The 23,155-nt window shown below is 37.4% G+C and overlaps 1 protein-coding gene across 2 annotated transcripts in view; it reads left to right on the forward strand.

Annotated features, from left to right (window-relative positions):
- The window catches only part of ADAMTS3 (ADAM metallopeptidase with thrombospondin type 1 motif 3), a 308,238-nt gene that overhangs the window by 251,347 nt on the left and 33,736 nt on the right, over positions 1–23,155 (forward strand). For both annotated transcript variants that reach the window (XM_049886045.1, XM_049886046.1), the window contains exons 6-14: positions 8,639–8,722; positions 10,670–10,826; positions 11,562–11,667; positions 12,915–13,058; positions 13,701–13,833; positions 16,236–16,349; positions 18,642–18,787; positions 20,192–20,367; positions 21,573–21,706. In XM_049886045.1, coding sequence (XP_049742002.1) covers positions 8,639–8,722; positions 10,670–10,826; positions 11,562–11,667; positions 12,915–13,058; positions 13,701–13,833; positions 16,236–16,349; positions 18,642–18,787; positions 20,192–20,367; positions 21,573–21,706 — 1,194 coding nt within the window. The remainder of the gene's footprint in view (positions 1–8,638; positions 8,723–10,669; positions 10,827–11,561; positions 11,668–12,914; positions 13,059–13,700; positions 13,834–16,235; positions 16,350–18,641; positions 18,788–20,191; positions 20,368–21,572; positions 21,707–23,155) is intronic.

Here is a 23,155-nt window from a genome sequence, read left to right on the forward strand (position 1 = left end):
CCTTTGACTATCCTACACTGTGTCCATTAGAGAAGAGAGTCCCCACAGCCCAGGTTAAATTGACATAACACAGCATCTACACTGCTGCTTCAGGGGTCTCTTTGATTTCTACTGAAGCTTCTCAGTTTCCTCTCCCTCTTCTCCTTTGGTTCCCAGCCCCAAATTTCCTTCCTTATATTCACACATTCTTAATTTTATGCTACCTGTATCAGAATATATCCGACTTTATCCTTCCCAATTTAACTCCAGCTTCTATTTCCCCTGGGTTCCGAAAACATAGAAAAGCCTTTTTAGCTTTTTGATTGAATCATCTTACTCACTCTCAAGGAAGGGAATCAGTTCTACGTGGGCTACTTTTATGCTTCCATTTTCCCAAAGGCCAGATGAGTTTGTGAGGCCTTGCAGGTGCGTTGCCTATTCTTTGTCCACTCGAAATTCTTTTGATACTTAAAGACATTAAAGGTATAAGTAACATAAAAGGACAGACTTACGTTTATTGAAAATAGCCATCTAACCTTTATTATCTGCCCTTTTAAAAAATTACTGAAATGGGCTTAGGTTACCCAAATGTAATCATTTGCAAAAGTTTTAACAGGTTATTGCAGAAATCCAAGTGATTTGGATGGATGCCAGGTTGTTGGGTGTGGAAGTAGACAGGAGGAGATAGGTTTGAGGGATGTCCACAGGATTTGGTAACAGATTGGCCCTTATAATGGAAGAAGAGGAAGGATGATTTTGTTTCTGATTGTGATAGAATATCCAGAAAAAAAGAACAGGTTTTAGGGAGATGATGAGTGTACCTTGAAGTGTATGCTAGACATCTAACTAGGTAAGTCTGTTACTAGACTTGAATAGATGGATCTGGAGCACAAGAGAAATGAGTCAGTGTGAGATATATAAACATTTGGAACTCATCAGTCTGTAGGTATTGGATAAAATAACAGCAATGAATGCAATGTTACAGGGAAAGCGTGTGAGAAGAGTATTGAAAACAAAACCTTGAGAAACACCAACATTTATGGATTAGCCAGAGAAAGAAGAGCTCATATTGCTAAAGAAAGAGTGGTGGTTGTTGTTAGTTGCTGTTGAGTTGATTTCAATTCGTGGCAATGCCAAGTGTGCAGAGTAGAGCTGCTCCATAGGGATTTCAAGGCTGTGACCTTTGAGGTGCCTCTAGGTGGGTTTGAACCACTAACCTCTCAGGTAGTAGTCCAGCACTTAACTATTTGTGCCACCCAGACTCCAAAGAAGGAATGGCATCATTGATATATATAGTGACAAACAGTACCAAATCCATCAAAACACTGTAGGTGGGTTATTTTTTCATGATGAAGGAGAATTGAGCATGTAGCTCCTTTCTCTCCCTCCCCTCCTCTGTCTTTCACTCAGATTTATCTTCTTCATAGCACTTAATCTCATCTGAAATGAGCTTATCTCCATATCTTTATTTATTATTCCATGTGAATAGTCAATTTTCCCCATTGGAATATGTACATCATGAGAATAGGACTTATACTTGTTTACTATTCAATTCCCACTCCTAGAACACTTGGGCACATAGCCACTGTTCAGTAAATATTTGATGAGTAGTTAAGAAACAGAAGTTATCATTAGCATGAGATTGGAGATGAAAGAACAGGAATTGGCAAGTTGGGAAACAACTCCCTACTCTAAGAAAATGGGATATAGAGGACGGGATTGATAATCTGAATGGGTACGTGCGTGGAACTTTTAGCTTGAATTTTAGCTCTAAAAGAGAGAGTCATGGACAAAGTTATATTTTTTTCCAAGTCCATTTCAGGTTTTTTTTTTTAAGTCCAACCAGAATCACCCAGGCTAGCATATCATATCACCAGGAGCCCAGGTGGCAGAGTGTTTTAGAGCTTGGCTGCTAACCAAAAGATCGGCAGTTCAAATCCACCACCTGCTCCTTGGAAACCCTATGGGGCAATTCTACTCTGTCCTATAGGGTCGCTATGAGTCAGAATCAACTGGACAGCAACGGTTTTTTTTTTTTTTTTTTGATCATGTCATTGGTTGTTTATCTTCAGGTAACCAAAAATCATATATTAAAATCATATATATGTATTAATTATTTGCTTCTATATGAATAATAATGATGATGATGGCTAACAATTTTTTTAGTATTTGCAATAGCGAGGCAACATTCATTCTAAGTACTTTACATGTACCAGCTCATTTATTCCTTGCAGCGTTCCTATAAGGAGGGCGACTGTTACCATCCCATTTTACAGATGAGGAAGCTGCATCACAGACATTAAGTAATATGACCAAGTTTACATAAAAAATAGCCATGATCAAATCCAACCACTCTGTGTCCTTAACCACTGAGCTATACTGCCTCTAAAGACCTAATCCATCCATCTGAAGGAAAAATGACTGTTGCTTTGTTGAGCCCAGACAAAGCTGTTCATCAGCTAGTCAGACAAAGCAGGTCAGATTGTCCTGCCAGGGAAATGTCCTGGGAGAAATTGTCCTGTCCGGGAACAAACCTGGAAGGAATTTTCCTTTCAAGGAAAGGAATACTTGATTTGATTTTACCTTTTTTTTTTTTTTCCTCTCACATCATTGGCAACCCTTTCCAATTTAAGGTCATCTGAAAATTGAAATATTCTGTTTACCCCTTCTTTTAGGTAATTTAATAAAGACTCTGGGCTCAACCCTGGACACCTCATAGAAAATCTACCCATGGTCCAGTGGATCAGCTCACATGGTGAAAGGAAATCAGTTTTGCATAGGCATTCTTTGATTTGCCTTGTGTAGTGTCAAATACATGACCTCTTAGAATGGTTCGTGCTTAATGCTTTTCTTACAACCCAAAACGCAAGTTATAATGTCAACCTTATCTTTTCCTTTCTCCCTCAGTTTTTCCAGCAGTCTGCTCTAGCTCCTCTTTATTTTTTTCTTGATAGTTTTTGAAATACTATTATATCTATCAAGAGATCCTTATTCATATTCAATTCAGAGTCCAACTCCTCTTTTCTTTAAAGTTCACCTGAAGATTATGAAAAACAAGTGAGGTTTTTAAGTTATCCTTCTCAATGTGTTTCCACACCAATTTCTTAAACTCAGGAATATGGATTATTGTAAAACCAGATCTTTTGTGCATAGTGACTTGCTATGATCTGCAAGTCAGTGGAACTATAGCAAAATGGTTAAAACTACTGACTCTGGATGGAGTCAGAATGCCTGGATTTTCATCCCTTGCTTTATCTACTAGCTGTGTGCCCTTGGGCAAGTTAATTAATTTCACTGAGCTTCAGTTTCTTCAGATGTGAAATACACATAATCATAATACCTCTAACAGGCGGCAAGGAGTATTTTGAATTAACATAAGCAAAGTGTTTAGAACAGTGCCTGGAACCTGGAAAGCCCTGTGTAATATTAGCTGTTGTTTTTGTTTGTTGATGTGGCTGTTTAGGAAAATACTGCTTTCCCTGTCACTATAATTTATAAAAATACTTTCTTAACAAATATCATTTTGACGGATTCACATGGTTAATCCAGTGTGATATGCTTTTAGTTCTTATTTGGAAACCCCTGTGGCATAGCGGTTAAGAGCTATGGCTGCTAACCCAAAGGTGGACAGTTCAAACTAACCAGGTGCTCCTTGGAAACTCTATTGGGGGCAGTACTACTCTGTCCTGTAGGGTCGCTATGAGTCGGAATAGACTCGACCACAACGTTTTTTTTTGGGGGGGGGGGGGGTGGGGGGTGGGGATGGGTGTGTCATTTATTGACTGTTAAAATTTGTGATTACTTTGTTGCCAGATCGTAGGATTTGTTTATGCCTTTTATATGATGTTTTAATCAAGTAACAAAAACAAAAAACTAGATAAATATTTACTATTTGTTTGCTTTTTTAAGAGTCAAATGCGAAAGGGATTCAAAGGAAGATTTTCCTCAGGTTATATTATTTTTTAATTTTTTATTTATCTTTGTGGAAGAAAATTTATTTATGTGTAAATATAGGAAAAGGCAGACATATAGACTAGTGTGTCGATACATTCAGGTTCATTAGGCATCTTTTCCGTTATCCATGTTTAAAATGTGCACATACTGCCATCTGCTGGAAAGGGCTTTTCTACAGCATTTAAACTGCATCGTTTGGGGAAAAAAAAAATTAAAACTCTCAAAGGCTTTTCCAGTATTTTATTTGCTATATATTTCAATAACTGATATTTCATAAATTTCAAGTAAAAGAGCCTTGAAACCCCTTTCAGATGTTTTTATTGCTCTTTTGAGGTAGAATATGAAAATACATCTATAAATCTTTACAATTTTTTGCATGGCTAGGCAGGTATATGTGGAAGTGGTTTGTATTTGGCTGAGTGTAGCTGTGTGGTATTTTGCTTGAACAACTCTGTAAGGCAGTACAATTTCAGTTTGCCAATGAGAAAACAAGCTCAAAGAGGTTAAGTGACCTGCCCAAAGCCGCTTCGTTTTAGGTGGCAGAGCTGAGACCAGAATTTAGAATTTTGGGTATCTAAATTTTTTTTTTTTAATCTAATCCTGTGTTGACGGCAACGGGTTAATCCTGTGGTGCTGTATTATTTCTCCAACTCTTATACTCATTAGGTCTCAGAGTTAGGGCACCCCTATTGACAGGCCTGGCAAGATGAAAGTAGCCAATTACGAAGGGTATATTAAAAGTGAATAGTGTATAGGAAGCAACTTTTTTTAAGACTGAAAAACAAAATAATAAATGAGATACAGTGCTTTGCACAAAATAGATACCTAATACCTATTGATTTTCTATATCGAGAGTGTACTTTCTGCTATGTGAAAATATTATTCCCTTATATTTAATTATTTCTACCCATATACCCCATAGCAATTTCACAAGTGTGGGCTGACTCAGAGCATTCCATAACTGATTTTATTTTTTACTGGCATAATAGTGGATTTTGTTAAATAATGGTTTTCTTTTGGTGAATGGTAAATGTGACTTAAAAAAAAATGTGTCCTTTTTAAATGCTATGTAATCTAATCCTGCGTTTTGAAACATGCATTCTTTGGCCATTATCCTTTAATGGAACTGTGCTGATTTTAAAATGCACCGAGTACTAATGAATTTACTGATTCAGGATGATTTTATCTACTCTGTCCTGTGGGGTTGCTATGAGTCGGAATCAGGTTGACAACAACGGGTTTGGTTTTGGTTTCAGTATATGTACATTTTATCCTAACTAAAATATTCGAAGTTATTTGTCATTATTCCCGCCTTTCTCTTGCTTTATGGCTCTATCATTTTCTGAGGTGGGTGTTTCCTATGACATTTAATAGTATAATTGGTACTACTTTTCTGCAATAGTTTCTAAGTGTCTCCTGGCTGCCACTACTCTTGCATTCTCCAGAAATTAGTTTACTTTTTCTACCTAATTACTTTTCTCAAGTTTTAAATTTTATTGTTCCTCTATTTTGTTTATTTACTAACATTTTAACCTCTTTTTTTTTTACATTCAATCCATTTACATTTCAACTACATTAAGCTAAATTTAAAAAATGTCACTAATTTATATGTAAAACAGTGTTTCTAATTCAAACAGCTGCTTTATAAGAAGTCTCTTGGGATGAAACCTACCCAAGTCCATGAATTTTTGAATGAGTGTGTTAGTGACAGACTTGACTTCAGGACTTTTTACTTTTATTGACATTTTAATGTTGGGAATTTCTTATGAGATAATTAACCCACAAAAGGATGGAAGAGTTCCATTTTCTCTTAGGCAGTATGAGGTATGAAGTAAGATAAGAGAATCAGCCTATGATCAAAAAGGCCATAAAAAATGATATCTTTTTTGTCCAGCATTCAATTTTTCTTTATATTGATTGAGCTGAAATCTATCCATTTAATAATATGAACCCATGAATTTTACCTGTATTTTCTATAGATACACAGAATAATTCTAACCCCTCTTCGATATGGCAGCTATTAAGTCTTCATTCTAAGTTCTTCTTTTCACCTCCTACACTTCAGTGTTTTTAAACATCTCATTTTCTCACACTCATCATTTTTTGAGCAATTCTTTTTCATGAGTTAACTCTTTTAATTCTAATTTTACCCAACAAGGCAGTGTTGTTATCATATCCATTTGATCTAGGGCCAGAAAGATAAAGACACACAACCAGTTAGGAGTTGAGCCAGAGGTTCTACTGAAACTATTAGATTTTGGTGTCCAGGCTCTTAATCACTACATTTCCCCAAATATTTTTTATATGACACCTTTTCTAGGTCCATTTGCTAGGCTCTTTGCTCCTCTCTGTATGTGTTTGAGTCTGTCAGTGCCTCTTTTATACAACAGCACAGAAAAATGAACTCAGGTGTACCAAGTTCCACATTAGGTGTGCTCTGGCCTATACTGAGAAAATATGAGCAACCTGCCTGAACACCTATACCATGCAAGCGAACATTACAGACTTTCCCCCATGTCTTGGCTTACCTTGAGCAGCTGTTAAATTGGTTGTTACCGTTCTTTATGTGTATGTGTATTTGTAAATGTGGTTAAGTATTTGTGTATGTGTTTTTCAACTTAAAAGAACTCTAAATTTTATATTGTTAAACCATACCTTGTCGTCTTTGTCATTGTTGTTGTTAGGTGCAATTGAGTCTATTCTGACTCATAGCGACCCTGTGTACAACAGAATAAAACGCTTCCTGGTCCTGCGCCATCCTTACAATTGTTGTTATGCTTGAGCCCATTGTTGCAGCCACTGTGTCAATCCAACTCCTTGAGGGTCTTTGCTGACCCTCTACTTTACGAAACATGATGTCCTTCTCAAGGGACCAATCCCTTCTGATAACATGTCCGAAGTGTGTGAGACAAAGTCTGGCCATCCTTGCTTCTAATGAGCGTCCTGTCTATACTTCTTCCGAGACAGATTTGTTGGTTCTTCTGGCAGTCCATGGTATATTCAGTATTCTTTGCAAACATCATAATTCAAAGGCATCAGTTCTTCTTCAGTCTCGTTTTTTCATCGTCCAGCGTTCTCATGAGAGTGGGGGTGACTGAAAACGCCATGGCTTGGGTCAGGAGCACTTAGTCCTTAAAGTGAAATATTTGCTTTTTTAACACTTTAAAGAGATCTTTTGCAGCAGATTTGCCCAAGGCAATGTGTCATTTGATTTCTTGACTCTTGGTTCCATGGGCATTGATTGTGGATCCAAGTAAAATGAAATCCTTGACAACTTCAATCTTTTCTCCATTGTTCATCATGTTGCTTATTGGTCCAGTTGTGAGGATTTTTATTTTTCCTGTGTTAAAGTGTAATCCATACTGAAGGCCGTAGTCTTTGACTTTCTTCAGTAAGTGCTTCAAGTCCTCTTCACTTTCAGCAAGCAAGGTTGTGTCATCTGCATATCGCAGGTTGTTATGGAATCTTTCTCGAAACCTGATGCTGAGTTCTTCATGTAGTCCAGCTTCTTGGATTGTTTGCTTAGCATACAGATTGAGTAAATACAGTGAAAATGTACAGCCGTGACGCACACCTTTCCTGACTTTAAACCACGTAGTATCCCCTTATTCTGTTTGAACGAATGCTTTTTGGTCTATGTACAGGTTCCGCATCAGCACAGTTAAGCTTAGTCAGGAAATACAGATTACAGTCCACTTTAGAGTCATATCTGCCAATAAATTGCTGTGTGCTTTTGCTCATCTCTTAATCTCTACCCAGCTTCATCTTCCTTATCTGTATAAGACGAAGTTGGACTGTGGCCTCTGAGGCTGCTTTAATTCCAATATCTGTGATTTTAAAGTATACCAAATTACTTTTAGATGTTCTAATAACCAAAGGATCGGCAGTTCGAATCCGCCAGGTGCTCCTTGGAAACTCTATGGGGCAGTTCTACTCCATCCTATAGGGTCGCTATGAGTCGGAATTGACTCGAGGGCACTGGGTTTTAACCTAACTTTAAAGCAAATAAATCAGTCATGCAACTTGACTCTTCTGAGCTATATCCAGGGCTGATTTGTCCTTCAATATTTGAATTACTTATGTGACTACACATTAGTAATTCAAATATTGAAGAACTTTTAAACTGTTGATAAATAATCATTGTCCCAGCTTCTCCATTTATGAAGAACACTGGAAGGCCCCTTAAAAGCTTGCTGGCCCCCCGAAAGACCACCACAACTCCTGCACACCAGCCCCATCTGCATGAGCTCCACCAGTGGAACATAGCACCCTTGGCAGTGACACTGGCACCCAGCAGGCAAGTGCATGCTGTCTGTTTTTCTCCTCCTTTGTGGCTGTGGCCACTAACTCCTGGTAGATGCTTTGCCAGAGTCATCCATGTGTGGTTGCTTTTGGTGACTATTATAAGTGATTTGAAGCATACGTGGACTGTTTTTAGCACTCTAATTGTTTCATGAAGCCCTTTTTTTAATATAGATAATACTGTGGGCTTTACAGAATTGATTCATATAATATTCAAGGATTGTTACAAAGCTAAAGATAAATAACTTCATTTTAGATTTCAGCTTAAACTAAATGAGGAAAAACAAAATGTGATTTGATTCCAGTTCTGGTGGTGATTTTATGACTGATCCCTTAAATGTTGCAGATCTCATGAAATCCTTTCTGTTACCTTTCTTTTAGAAATTGTCTGTTTTGTTTCTAGGTGAATGAAATTTACCACGATGAGTCCCTCGGTGTGCATATAAATGTGGTCCTGGTGCGCATGATAATGCTGGGTTACGCAAAGGTAAATGTCTTCAACTATGTGGACTGTGAGCCTTAGGAATTGGGTTAGCAAACAGAAAACTAAATTTCAGCAGCCACAGCTAGCAGCACAGTTGTATCTCACTTTGATCCCTATGTTGCTCTCAGCTGAGGAGGAGAAACTGCCAGAATGAGCAAGGGAAATCTCTAAGTTGAGCAGGTAATGATTTTGTGCTGGTACCATTTGCTCTGTGTTCCTGTGTCTAATGGGGATGTAGCTAGTAATTGTCACTTTAGGCATGGCTACATGAATGAAAATAAATGGATACCATTGCAAAGAAAGAGAGTTTCCATGAATGAAAATAAATGGATACTACTGCAAAGAAAGAGACTTTCCTTAGCTTATCATTACCACCAAATTTGTGACTCATTATTCGTTTAATAAGTCTACACTCAGAGTCTACTATGTGGCAGACACATCCTAGGTGCTTGGAATATATTAACCCAGTGCCGTCGAGTCGATTCCGACTCATAGCGGCCCTATAGGACAGAGTAGAACTGCCCCATAGAGTTTCCAAGGAGCACCTGGCGGATTTGAACTGCCGACCCTTTGGTTAGCAGCCGTAGCACTTAACCACTATGCCACCAGGGTTTCCGTTGTTGGAATATATATAACTAATATATTGGAATATATTAGTGAACAAAAGAAGACCAAGATTTTTGCCCTGTCTTGATTTGCTAAAACATTATTTCAGTTGTGTGTCTTTCTACTTAAGAAAAGTGAAGCACATGGTGATTTTTTTTTCAGGTAAAAGAACTTTTATCCTTTTGAAAACAAAAAGTCGGATTATCAAAATGCACACAGTAGGCATTTCACATAATGGAACACAACTTGCCTGGTTTTAAAATGGTACTATGTATGCCCCTGTCCTTGGAAATGATAGAAATAAGTCTATTTTGGATGGAATGGTTTATTCCCTTTGAGAAGAAAACATGTGAAAGTGATTAACTTAACAATTTTCTAGAAGTTTCAAGGAAACCCCATAATTAACCTTCCTGATTATAAAATACTAATGAATTCGTGCATTTAGCAAACAAGAAAAATCCATGTGTTTACATTTCCTTGTCTACTTAATATCCACTTATCATTTCTAATGATAGCGTGTCATCGCTCTTTAGTTTATCCCATAAGCCTGACCTACTTTGTGTGGCTAACACTGAATGGGAGTCAACTCCAGCTGGAGATGTTAACACCCTTTGGTTGGTTTTTAAGTCATTTGTTCGGAGAAGTGTGTGATTAGTATATAACAAACCAAGCTAGTTTTACTAAGAATGTAAATGCTGATAATAATATCTGCTGAAATATTACAGAAGTGTCAGCCTGTTAGCTAAGCAAGGTACTAATTTGGGGTTCGAAGTTCAGTTCTTCATTCTATCAGAACTCCTCTGGGAAGTGTGACTCCTGGGTTCTTTTAAGGATGGGCCCCTTTCTTTCTCATTAGGGAATTTTTGCTTTTCCCATATGTGGGTTAATTCCTGACCAAAAGAAATAAACAGAAACCTTATCCAAAGATCTTTCGCTTAAACATATCTGGAAAATAAAAATCTCATGCCAGAATCTTTGCCTGTATTTTTCTTGTTAATATCTATGAAACTAAAAATCCAAGCTGAATCAAGAATTATTTAGACTACACAAACTCTTGCTGAAGTGATTAATACTGAAATGTCTCACAATATTAAGTCTCAGCATCAGATATTTCCATAAATAATGTCAGTCAACTTTAACACAGGCAATATTGATCATTATAAAGATACACTTCATGGGCATTTAGAATTCCCAAATCAAAGTTGCTATCTAAATAAACCCCAAATAATATTACTAAGCCATTATTTAAGTAGTGTAACCCCAAATTTCAACATCAGAGACAGTTATTAAAAGAAACTTTTGGAAAAATATGATGTGTGTCTTTAATATACTGTTTCCACTTAGTCCATCAGCCTTATAGAAAGGGGAAATCCATCCAGGAGCTTGGAGAATGTATGTCGCTGGGCTTGCCAACAACAAAAATCGGATCCCAACCACTCTGAACACCATGACCATGCAATTTTTTTAACCAGACAAGACTTTGGACCTGCTGGAATGCAAGGTATTTCCATTAATATGTAGGAGAAACACTGAAGGGCATGACTTTTCAAAAATTTAACCCTAAATCAGATCGTATTCAAATGTTCGAATCTCTATCACCACTTTCCGCCATGCAACAGGCAAGCATACATTTTCTTTCTGTTGCTTCCAGTAACTTTTTTGGAACTCATAGTGTTAAGTGCTTCTTAAATACCGTAGTAAATTTTGTTTTCCTTTAATGATTGTACACTTGGCATGGGGGAGTGGGGTGCAATGTGATTTCCGCTAACTGTTTGGAATGAGAAAAGAGATGACATGAGAAATGACTGCTGCCAAAGAGCTTTCTTCCAAAGTCGGTTTATATTTATCTAATAAATTCTGTGTGGACTTTGGAAAAAAGCAGACTTGATGATTTACTTTTCAATGTAGATGAAATTTCTGGCTCTCTTCACCAGCACCATGATAGGAAGAGCCGTTTACTGAAACAGAAAGACAAGGCATAGCTGGTGGGCAAAACAGAATGGTAACCCTGAGCAGTTCCGTTCCTTCCCTCAGGAAAGGGGAAAAGGCAGACCCAAATGAATCTTTCTGAGACCATTACCTGTGGCTTTCCCAAGAGAATGTGGCAAAATGCTAGCAGGGAAATAATACCGCCCCTGTTTTCCTGAAAAGCTTTTTTTCTAGGCAAAAGTCCACTAGTAATACTTAACGGGTTTTCTCATAAAATGAAAATAATAGTAATTGTAATTCTCTACAGGATATGCTCCGGTCACAGGCATGTGTCATCCAGTGAGAAGTTGTACCCTGAATCATGAGGATGGTTTTTCATCTGCTTTTGTTGTAGCCCATGAAACTGGCCATGTGTAAGTCACTGTTGACAGCTGTAAAGTAATAAAAGATCTTTTCTGTTTCTCCCAGTATTGTCCATGCTATGGGCAAAGAACATGCCAGCATGCAGTTCTATTCCCCTGCCAAATGTGAGTTGCTGAAACAGTGACGAGGTTATATAGTGAAATGAGATGAGTGAGTATTGCGTGGAAACCCTGGTGTAGTGATTAAGTGCTACGGCTGCTTACCAAAGGGTTGGCAGTTCAAATCGGCCAGGCGCTCCTTGAAAACTCTATAGGGAAAGTTCTACTCTCTCCTATAGGGTTGCTATGAGTCGGAATCGACTCGACGGCAACGAGTTTGGTTTGGTTTGGTTTATTGCTTGCAGAGTTACTCCTGTGCTTTTAATAGCTATAGAAAAAAAGAAAGAATTTCTTTCAGATTGCTCTCTATTTCACAGTTTCTGTGACTCATCCTAGAAAGCCACTTTGCCTTAAAAATATGCAGTCGTGTATCACTTAACGTCCACAATACTTTCTATGAAATAGGACGTTATGTGATTTGGATGTTGTACAAACGCCATATTATGGATGAAGGTCATTTCAGGCATTCACTTCCAGAATAAGGAGATTTTGTCCACATTAAAAATTTACTGAGGCCAATAACCTCCCTCTACAATTAGTTTATTTGAAGTTTTAACAAATTCTTCTGCTGCCTTCACATCAGCACTTGCAGACTGACCATTTACTTTCACATTATGCAGCGAAAATTGTTGTATGAAGCACTTGGACCACCCAGGCTAGCAATAAACTCAGTACCGTAGTCTGGTCCTGCTTTTCTTTAAGCATCTGGAACATGCTTCGTGCCTTGGCAGTGATAGTCAACATGCTGAGAGGGACTCACTTTTGTGTTTGGTTCTCAATCCATGTCATTAGCAATTTCTGCATATCTAATGTAGGTCCCTCACGCTTTTGTTAGCCTTGTAGCATACAGTGGGGCTTATCCTTTAACACCTTGCAGAATTTTTTTCTTTGTTTTTTAAGGATCGTCATGATTGTCAAGTGTGACATGCCTAAATCCACTCTGCCCCAATTTCCTATTGGGATTTCTTTATTACGACTTTATGGGACCACAGTCATATATGTGGTTGGATGTTGCCTGAATGGTCGTTATGTGGTGCATGACTGTATATATTTCCCAGTATTTATTTTCAAGACAGAAGTGAAACAAAAGCCATAACCCCTATGATTCTTACCAGTGGGGGTCTTACTTTGTGTTCTAGGTTGGGAATGGAGCATGATGGACAAGGCAACAGGTGTGGTGATGAGACTGCTATGGGAAGTGTCATGGCTCCCTTGGTGCAAGCAGCGTTCCATCGTTATCACTGGTCCCGATGCAGTGGTCAGGAACTGAAAAGATACATCCAGTATGTCTTCCTGCTGCATGTCATGAGAGCAATTATATTGTAACATGAACACAGACATGGTACTGACTTTTAGGACCTTGATTATAATAAGATTCCCAGTGAATGAAAACTCTTGTTCATAATGGACATTTTCTTATTACTCAGAGCACCTGGTATAATGATTCCATGGTCTAATCAAGATATTTAAACATATAAGACTAGAATTTGAATGTATTTTTCACTGTGCCTTCCCTTTACTAAATTCTTGATGGGGTCTTTGACTACTGGTCAAACTTGAGTTAAACAGAAAGAGAAGATGAACAAGTGACTCCTGCACATTATACCAGAACATCCCGTTAGTGTAAGTCTCAGGTTCTGTGTTGCCTCTCCATGTGGGGAAACAGCAAGCAATACAGAATAAGTTTGTCACAGCACTGTTGCATTTCTAAGTCGTGTTTGGCGTACTTTCATGGGGTAAATAAGAATGTGGGGTCTTTTTCCAAATGACAGCTGAAACCAGCAACCTTGAAATGTGTGCTTTTTAAACCTAGTTCTGTGATCTAATGAAATTTCAGAATATGTGAGCTAAGAATGCTTTTCTATTAGGAATGATTTAAAAAAAATAAAGTCAATTAACTGCATACATTATTTTCCTTCCTACAGTTCCTATGACTGTCTCCTTGATGACCCTTTTGAACATGACTGGCCCAAACTCCCAGAACTTCCCGGAATCAATTATTCTATGGATGAGCAATGTCGTTTTGATTTTGGTGTCGGTTATAAAATGTGCACTGCGGTACGTTCATCACAGTCAGTTTAGATTTTGCATCTTGCAGTCTGTTTACTTAGCTCCTGTTTGGTGAGCTTTACACATCCGCTGGTACAAAAATATCTACGATTGTTTTGTGTTTTCTCTGTTGCTATATGCTAAATCTAAGTGATTTAAATGTATTGTGTGATTTAATCCTTGTGACAGAAAAGAAGGAAGGTAGTATATTTTTATTTTACAGATGAAAAAACTAAGTCTTGCAGAACTTAAACAACTTGCCTAAGTCACACATGTGGTAAATAGGGGAGCTGGACTTTGAAACCAAGGCTGTAAGGCTCCTAAACTTTATGTTCTTTTCTTCATTTGGTTTCTGTGACTTTCAGAGATGAATCCAAAGCCTTCGATAGATTGTCTCTCTTTATCATACTGGTCACAATTCTATATAGCTGTGACTGAGGGAGTGGTTGTACATGAGAATCATATGAGCATCATATGGTATACCAGGAGGCCCAGGAATATGGACTCCATATTCCTGACTGCATGGTCAGGTCCTGAATCTGACACTTACCAGAGATATGATCTTGATCACCTTATTTAATCGATCTGTGGCTTTTTTTGTGCTTAGTTTTCTCATGTACATAATGTGGAAAACTGATAGTATTTGTCTCATAGCATTGATGTAAGGATTAAATTTGATAATGTAACTTAAGTGCTTACTTAGTACAATGCAGGCGTATAATAAATGCTTAATGAAGTCCATTAAAGCCAGTCTTCCATGTGGCTATTTGGATTAGAGGTATACTTGATTAAATGTCTCGGTTGATCTTTAGTAGTTCATAAAAAAAAAAAAAGGAAGGGCTTTTTTATATTTGGAGCAAGTTTATATGTTAGAAAAATAAGTCTATTTCGTGGTACTGAGAAGAAATTAATCTGCACCTCGGAATCTTCCATATGAAGATATCTACAACTATTTCATCTGTCTATAAGGTATATACTGTCAGTTCCTAAGTACATGCATTAATGCTTTAGATATGAGAATTCTGAAGGACTGACTCAATGCTATGGAAAAATACAATTTCTGCATTAAGTTATAGGAGCTGTGACCAAAAAAAAAAAAAAGAAAACTAGGTCTGAAATTGATACTAATAAAAAAAAATCTGTGATCATAAGTGAGTAATTACCTGTGTATGCAGTGAATAATTGGATAAACTGATGTCTGATATTTTACAAGAATCTGAAGAATGATAAGATGTTTATATTTAGAGAGAGCAAAGACAAGCACAGAGCACACGCAGATTTGTATGTGTACTTAAACATATATTTGAATATTATGTGATGTATTCAGAAAATTAAAAAAAAAAATTCTTTAACAGTGAGAAAACCATGATTTTCTGCTACTGTCAGACTTGTAGCCGTAACCGTAATCTTAACTTATAACCTATATTCTCAGCCACAGATTTTTGCGAGTATCAAATATATGGAAGAGCGACCTATAAACTATATAACGGTATTATATTTTATTATACCTGAAATACTTCATGTGACTTAGGAAGTTTGTTAAATATTTTCTTCTTTTCGTCAACTAATTCTGAAAAGTATTTTTATTAACTATATCTGACTATCTGGTTCATGGGAGCCCTGGGGACACAGTAGTTAAGCACTCGACTGCTAACTGAAAGGTTGGTAGTTCAAAACCATGAGCCACTCTGCGGGAAAATGATGTGGCAGTCTGCTTCCTTAAAGATTACAGCCTAGGAAACCCTATAAGATTGCTATAGTTGGAATCAACTCAATGACAACGGGTTTGGCTTTTTTGGTTTTATCTAGTTCATAAGGAGTTCCTGGATGGCAAAAATGGCTAAGCGCTGGACTGCTAGCCAAAAGGTTGGTGGTTCCAGCCCATCCAGAGGCACTGCAGAAGACAGGCCTGGTGATGTGCTTCTAAAAGTTCACAACCTTGAACACCCTATGGAGTAGTTCTACTCTGACACTCATGGGGTTGCTATGAGTCAGAATCAACTTGATTACAGTAACAACATCTAGTTTATGCCTACAGGTATAAAGAAGAACCATTTTGATGCTTGGAAGCTACAGAGCCATGATAATAAGTTTTCATATTTAAAGCGTTCATATAATTGTTCTTTGTAAAATTACAATATTGTCTATTTTAAAAACCTGAAAATGGAAATGACACACAGCAATATTAGAAGTCAAATAACCAGGGGATCTCAGACATCATTGGTATTTTAGAAAAGCAGAATTCTACTTGGAATTCTTATGCAGTACTTTCTCTTAACATGCCACGACTTTGACTATTAACTTGAAATGTAAATATCCAAGAAATATTACCTGAAGATACTATATGGAATGTATTGTTGGTGTACATCATACTATCTGTATTTCATTGAGAGTTTGATTCTTTCTTCTAGTTCCGAACCTTTGACCCATGTAAACAGCTGTGGTGTAGTCATCCTGATAATCCCTACTTTTGTAAGACTAAAAAGGGACCCCCACTTGATGGAACTGAATGTGCTGCTGGAAAAGTGAGTATATCTGTGTAAACATTGAAGGTTTAAGGTATGTTACATAATGATCCTCTAAAAGAGTCTGGAAAAAGATGTACATAGCTACATTGTCATGGTGCATGAGGTTTCACTATGGTAATAAACTAATATAGTTTAGTTCATACCTACAGGTATGAGCTAATATAGCATGTTACACTAACACACTAATATAGTGTATTAGTTTCTTGTGGCTGCAGTAACAAATTACCACAAACTTGATGGCTTAAAACAATAGAAATTTATCCTTTCAATGTTCTGGAGGCCAGAAGTTTAAAATCAGTTTCTCTAAGCTGAAATCAAGGTATTGGCAGGCCTACACTCCCTCACGAGCCTCTAGTGGAGAATCTTGCCTCTTCCAGCTTCTGGTGGCTTCCACCATTCTTTGATTTTTGGCCACATCACTACAATCTCTGCTTCCATGTTCATATTACTTCTTCTTCTTTTGAGTGTGTCAAATCTCCCTTTACTTCTTTCTTACAAGGACATTTTTTATGGCATTTAGAACCCTGGGTACGCCAAAATAATCTCCTCGTCTCAAAATCCTTAATTTACTCAAATCTGCAAAGACCCTTTTTTTCAAATGAGGTAACATTTACAGGCTCCAGGGATTAGGACCTGATATTTTTGGGGCCACCATTCAACCAGTTACAGATAGAAGAGGAAGTTGCTGCTCAATAGAATATCTGATCCCTACTAGTAAGATCTGATTTACTTGCTGGCATCCCATTCCTTGTGAAGGTTGCCCAGAAATAGTCAGGCGAACTTATACAGAAGATTTGGCCTAGCTCCTCGGGGACAGATGCCCAGAGGTTTTAAATCTCAAGTGGTGTAGCCAGGACTGGATGCCCAGAAACTGGCTGAGTGCCATGCTACACTCCTCACAAGGAGAATGATCCCAAACTCCAAACAAAGGCTTGTCAAGCACTCAATATGAAGAGCCTTGACTGGTTTGGAAATGAGAAATTACAATGGGACCAAAAACTGGCAAGGAAAATTTATGTAGCTTTTAGTCCTTTTAAAGTCCATTAAAGCTCTATTTCAAATGTGTATAAATTGTATTTTCTGTGAGAATTTATGCATCATCATAATAAAACCTGCCATTATTAGTGTTCAAACTGTGCTAGGCACTATGTTATAAATGCATTCCTTATAGGGTCTTGTTTTGAGAAAACTCATTACAAACTTTTGACTCAAAAAGCAAGAGCAATAATGATATGATTCATGTTTGCTTTATAAAAAAGATACCCTGTAAATCAACTCTGAACATCCAACTCCTCTAAATGTATTTGTGTTACATTTAAATTTACTGAAGTTGAATTTTAAGAAATACAGATATTGTACATAGTTTGAAAAACAAAGTTAAAATGTTGGAAAGGAACTAGCATTTCTTGAACATCTGCTTTGGGCTGGACTCCATGTTAGGCATCTCTATAGTATTAGGGTTCTAGTAGTCCCCAGTTTGTTCTTTACTGGCCAGGTGACCATAATCTCCTCATGAACATATTTGAGCCTCAATTTGCCTCATCTAAAAGGTGAGGATAATGTATCTGACCTGTTTCTTATTATGGAAACCCTGGTGCCATAGTGGTTAAGTGCTACAGCTGCTAGCCAAGAGGTCAGCAGTTCAAATTCACCAGGCACTCCTTGGAAACTCTATGGGACAGTTCTACTCTGTCCTATAGGGTCGCTATAAGTTGGAATAGATTCGACAGCAGTGGGTTTTTTTTTTTTTTTTTTTTGGTATTTCTTGTTATGAAGGAAAACTTTTAAAAGTATATGAAAGTGTTTGAAATTTGGGTATGATAAGAAAAGGTGCATTCTGTGTATGTTAAGTGATTTTTTTCCTAAACTGAGGCACATATTTTAATGTCATTTTGTTAGAAGGGCACATAACCAAAAAAAAGGGCACATATTACCCTTAAAAATCCTGATAATATAGATAATGAGAGATGAAGGGTAGATAGCACCTACTGTGCAATTTGGATGCTAATTCTTATTGATTATGATGTTTGATACTCACTGGTGAATGTATCGTTTACAAACTTGACTGAATGAATGTTATTTTTTCACTTTAAGTTTTATACTTAAAAAATACAAATCTCAGTTATTCTTCTTACAGGGTATCTTACTAGGATAATTGCTCTTGGATAATTTTAAATGCATTTTCACCTGGAAATAAAAGAGAAATGAAGCCTTCAAATAGGCTTTTAAAACAACTTTGGCTGTAGTGTATGCATGATACTCATGATTGCCTTGTGTTATTTTCTTAAGTGGTGTTATAAGGGTCATTGCATGTGGAAGAATGCTAATCAACAAAAACAAGATGGCAATTGGGGATCATGGACCAAATTCGGCTCCTGCTCCAGGACGTGTGGAACTGGTGTTCGTTTCAGAACACGCCAGTGCAGTAATCCAATGTGAGTGTAACCCCTATAATTCCAATTATTTTTGGACAAATCAGAAAATGTTACAAGATCCTGTTATTAATATTCTACTTCATGGAGTACATGTAAAATACAGAATGAGGGAACTAATTGTTCACAGTGCATAAACCAGTGACTATTTCAAATAAGGAGTCCCTGGGTGGTGCAAATGGTTAGCATGCTAGGCTGCTCACCGAAAGGTTGGAGGTTCAAGTCTACCTAGAAGCATCTCAGAAGAAAGATCTGGCCATGTACTTCCAAACACTAGCCATTAAAAACCTTATGGAGCACAGTTATACTGTGAAATACATGAGGTCACCATGAGTTGAGGTTGACTCGATGACAACTGGCTTTTTTTTCAGATAAACCTCTACTTATCAATCTTGCGAAGAGTAGTCAGTGATGAAGGTTAAAAGCTCAAGTGCAGATTTCAGATTTTTGAAGAATTAGCTATTCAGGAATGTTAAGAAACTGAGCAGGGAAAGTAGATCCTTGTGCTCTTAGGGCCTGGGCACTGCAGACTGTGAGATCTGGCTGCAGAAGTAAAGATGCGTCAGGGGAGGGGCAGTGTCAGCCAGAAAGACTCATCCACACTAGGGTTCAGAATGAGGCAGCGAAAAGAAGTCCAAGAAACTTTTTTTGGGAAAAGTTATTTATTCATTCACTCAGACTAAATTTAAATCCCTGTTGAGTGCTCAGCACACTTTATTTTCTGAAGGAAAATAAAAATGTATTGAATTTAGGACATTCTTCATTGTTTAGGGTTTAACATGTAAGCAGCCCTTTCTCTCCATCCATGGCAGCAAGATGTCGCTGAGCATGTCTTTTAATATGTCACATACTCACATACGTGTCTTCTCAGGAAGAGATGATGGTAGCTTCAGTGTAACAAAAACAATAAAAATTATACTAAAAGCAGCTAAGGTTTACTGAGAGGCAGGCTCTGCTGCACATGCTTTAAATATGTTAACTCATTTAATTCTCACACCTTTTCTTTACAGAAGATGGTATTATTATTTGCATTTTACATGTGAGGAAACTGAGGCATAGATTTGAGGTCAAAATTTCTTTGTGTTATAGTTACATGTTTTATACATCATGGAAAATATAATTTTCCTTAGTCCAGATACATGATATTTCTTTATATACTTTGTCCAGGCATTTAAAAGATACTGTTTGAAATGTTGACATAAGTTTAGGTTGTCCCCTCCCCGCCACCCAACTCCCCAGCAGGGATAGGGTGCTTTTGGAAAGGGACCAAAATTAGGAAGCATGAGTTCATTCACTTTGCACTGGCAGCCCAGAAGCCCTGGCTTCTTGCCCTCGAGCACTGTGTCTGGCAGTTTCAAAGGCTGGACCAAAGCCAAAAGTCCTTTTTAAATGTTGTCTTTTCTTTAGGCCCATCAATGGTGGTCAGGATTGTCCTGGTGTTAATTTTGAGTACCAGCTTTGTAATACAGAAGAATGCCAAAAACACTTTGAGGACTTTAGAGCACAACAGTGCCAGCAGCGTAACTCCCACTTTGAATACCAGAATACCAAACACCACTGGTTGCCATATGAACACCCTGACTGTAAGTAGACACCTGCTTTTTCCTGCCCTGTGGATGGTTACTTACAGTTTGAGCTTTGTCAACACCAATCCCTTGCTCTCTCAATCCCTCTTTGGTCACTTAGAAAACTTGATGCTTATACAGATAAGCCCTCCTCAGTTTCTAAGAGTAAAGCCAAAGTACTCCTTTCTCTAGAGATGTAAGAATTGTGGAATAGTTCCTGGCAAATAGTGTTACTACCATCACCAGTGAAAAGACCAGTGGAAAGCAACAAATGGGAGAGAAGTCTGGGCAAAGAAATAATGTCCTGATTGAACTGAGATCCCTCTATTAGGAAATGCTTCTGAAATATTGTGACAATTCCTTTCTCAATAACTAGAGGAAAATATAGCCCCTTTATAATTGAATCAGGACCAATAAAAAGGCCATTTTGCAATAATAAAATGTACTTCATAGCCTTTTATTTATGGACTGTATACGAGTTACAAAAAAAATACACTTGGAATTCCCTTTTGATGTTTCACTTCTTACCTCTGAATTTTTGGTTAAATATGATCAAATGGAAACTTCTTGCCATATTTCTTATTTGGGCAAATAAAAGAAAATATTTACATGGTTATCAAGCAATATAATACACTACTGGTTTCAGTTTGAAAGCCGTTTTGAAGGAAAGGTACATGCATATTGAAATTCAAAGTTGCAGTTCATTAAAAAGAAATGCATTATTTTTTATCTATTTTGATGAAGTGAGTTGCACAATTTATATTAAATTTAATTAAGGAGGCCCTACGAGAAGCAAAAACTATATTACATGATCAGGTCAAATCAGAGAGAAACTCAGCCCTCTAATAGCCACTAAAACCAATTAGGTTTTGAGTTAAAGTGTATTAAGTGGCTGTGATTTGTAAGCTGTAGGTCGAGGATTGGCTTACAACTCAGTGTGCCTGGGACAGTCCCGGTTTATTCCTGTTAGTGCTGCAAAATTATTAATAAGAGCCACCATTCACTTTCACAAGTATCCCAGTTTGGATGAATAAATTACATGGTCACCTTGGTTAAAATAAGACAAGCATACTTGTCTCTTATTCCTTGTTTTATTTATTTGCACAGTATCCCTTATATTTGCGTGAAATCACATTGACACTTTATATTTTAAAAATAACATAGACTGTGCTGTTGAAACATATCATATTATGTAAATCATTTTTATCCTCCATACTGTGCAGCCAAGAAAAGGTGCCACCTTTACTGCCAATCCAAAGAGACTGGAGATGTTGCTTATATGAAACAGCTGGTGCACGATGGAACACGCTGTTCTTACAAAGATCCCTATAGCATATGTGTGCGAGGAGAATGTGTGGTGAGTTAAACTTGCTCCCCAAAGACTTCCTACAGTGTGATGCAATTCTGCATTCATTATCATTCAGTGTTTTAAAAAAAATTTTCTTTAACTGTTTATTACATGTGAAATCACATTATAATGAAGCCCTGTGAATAAGTCAAGAGCTAAAATAAATTTGGGAGAAATTTTGCTTACTGAAATCAAACTTTGTTCACTGGGGAATCAAAATTCAGATAGTTTTCAGTATCTAAGTTATTCTGGTACCTCCAGATTGGAAATTCAGCAACTTGGGAAGAATGCATTGCTTTGAGTATTTTACTAGTAGCTATTTGATACTAAAATACACGCTTTTCTTTTTAAAAAAAAATTCAACGCGAAATGTACTTTATGTTTTTCTTGCTAAAGATAATAGAGACTTCTCTTTCTTCCTCTCTCACTTTCTAATTGATTCTAAGTTTAAATGCTGAGTTCCACATCAGAACAAAAGTAGTGCAGAAGCAGATAGGGATCACAACAGAGGGCCCCGGACGGAGCTGGAGAAAAATGGAGAACAAAATTCTAACTCACAGAAAAAGACCACACTTACTTGGCCTGACAGAAACCCCGAGAACATGGCCCCCGGACGCCCTTATAGCTAAGTACTGAAGTCACTCGTGAAGTTCACCTTTCAGCCAAACATTAGACAGGTCCATAAAACAAAATGAGACTAAAGGGGCACACCAGCCCAGGGACAAGGACTAGAAGGCGGAAGGGGACAGGAAAGCCAATAACGGGGAACCCAGGTTCGTGAACGGAGAGTGTTGACATGTCATGGGGTTGTTAACCTCTGTCACAAAACAATATGTGTATTAACTGTTTCATGAGAAGCTAGTTTGTTTTGTAAACTTTCATCTAAAGTACAATTTAAAAGAAAAAAAAAGTAGTGCAGAAGCAAGAACAATGATTTTTGCCCTCTTCTAACTGCTTTTTTAAAAAATATGGCTTATTTTCTTGTTCATGTTTATTAGTTAAATTTTAATATAAAATTGTCCTTATTAACTGAACAACTGGTCCTAAAGCCTATTGCCTTGTCATTTCGGTGCAATTAAGTTATTCTGTTAATGAGTCTCAAGTACATGGATGCCTCATAGTTGGACTGAAATGTCCCGGAGAGTAGAATCTATGATTTGTCCAACTTTTATCTCCCGCAGTATCTAGTGCATTATGTATATGTGCTGTCATTTCTTCCCTTGCCCACTTCCATCCTGGACTTAAGAGTTCAATGAGGTATCATTACCCTACACTGATTTACATCAAGGACTTAACCCAGCTCCGAAAATCGTCAGTAGTTCACTAGTAAATTAATGAGAAAATTTAAACTCTTCCTGGTATTCTAGGCCTTCCACAGTCTGTGCTATGCAAATCTGTCACCTGTTCTTCTGTCACGCAACACTAACCTTCCACTGGTTTCAATATTGGTTTAAGTAT

The sequence above is a fragment of the Elephas maximus genome, chromosome 5 (genome assembly GCF_024166365.1).
Source record: "Elephas maximus indicus isolate mEleMax1 chromosome 5, mEleMax1 primary haplotype, whole genome shotgun sequence".
In the NCBI taxonomy this organism is placed as follows: Eukaryota; Metazoa; Chordata; class Mammalia; order Proboscidea; family Elephantidae; genus Elephas; species Elephas maximus.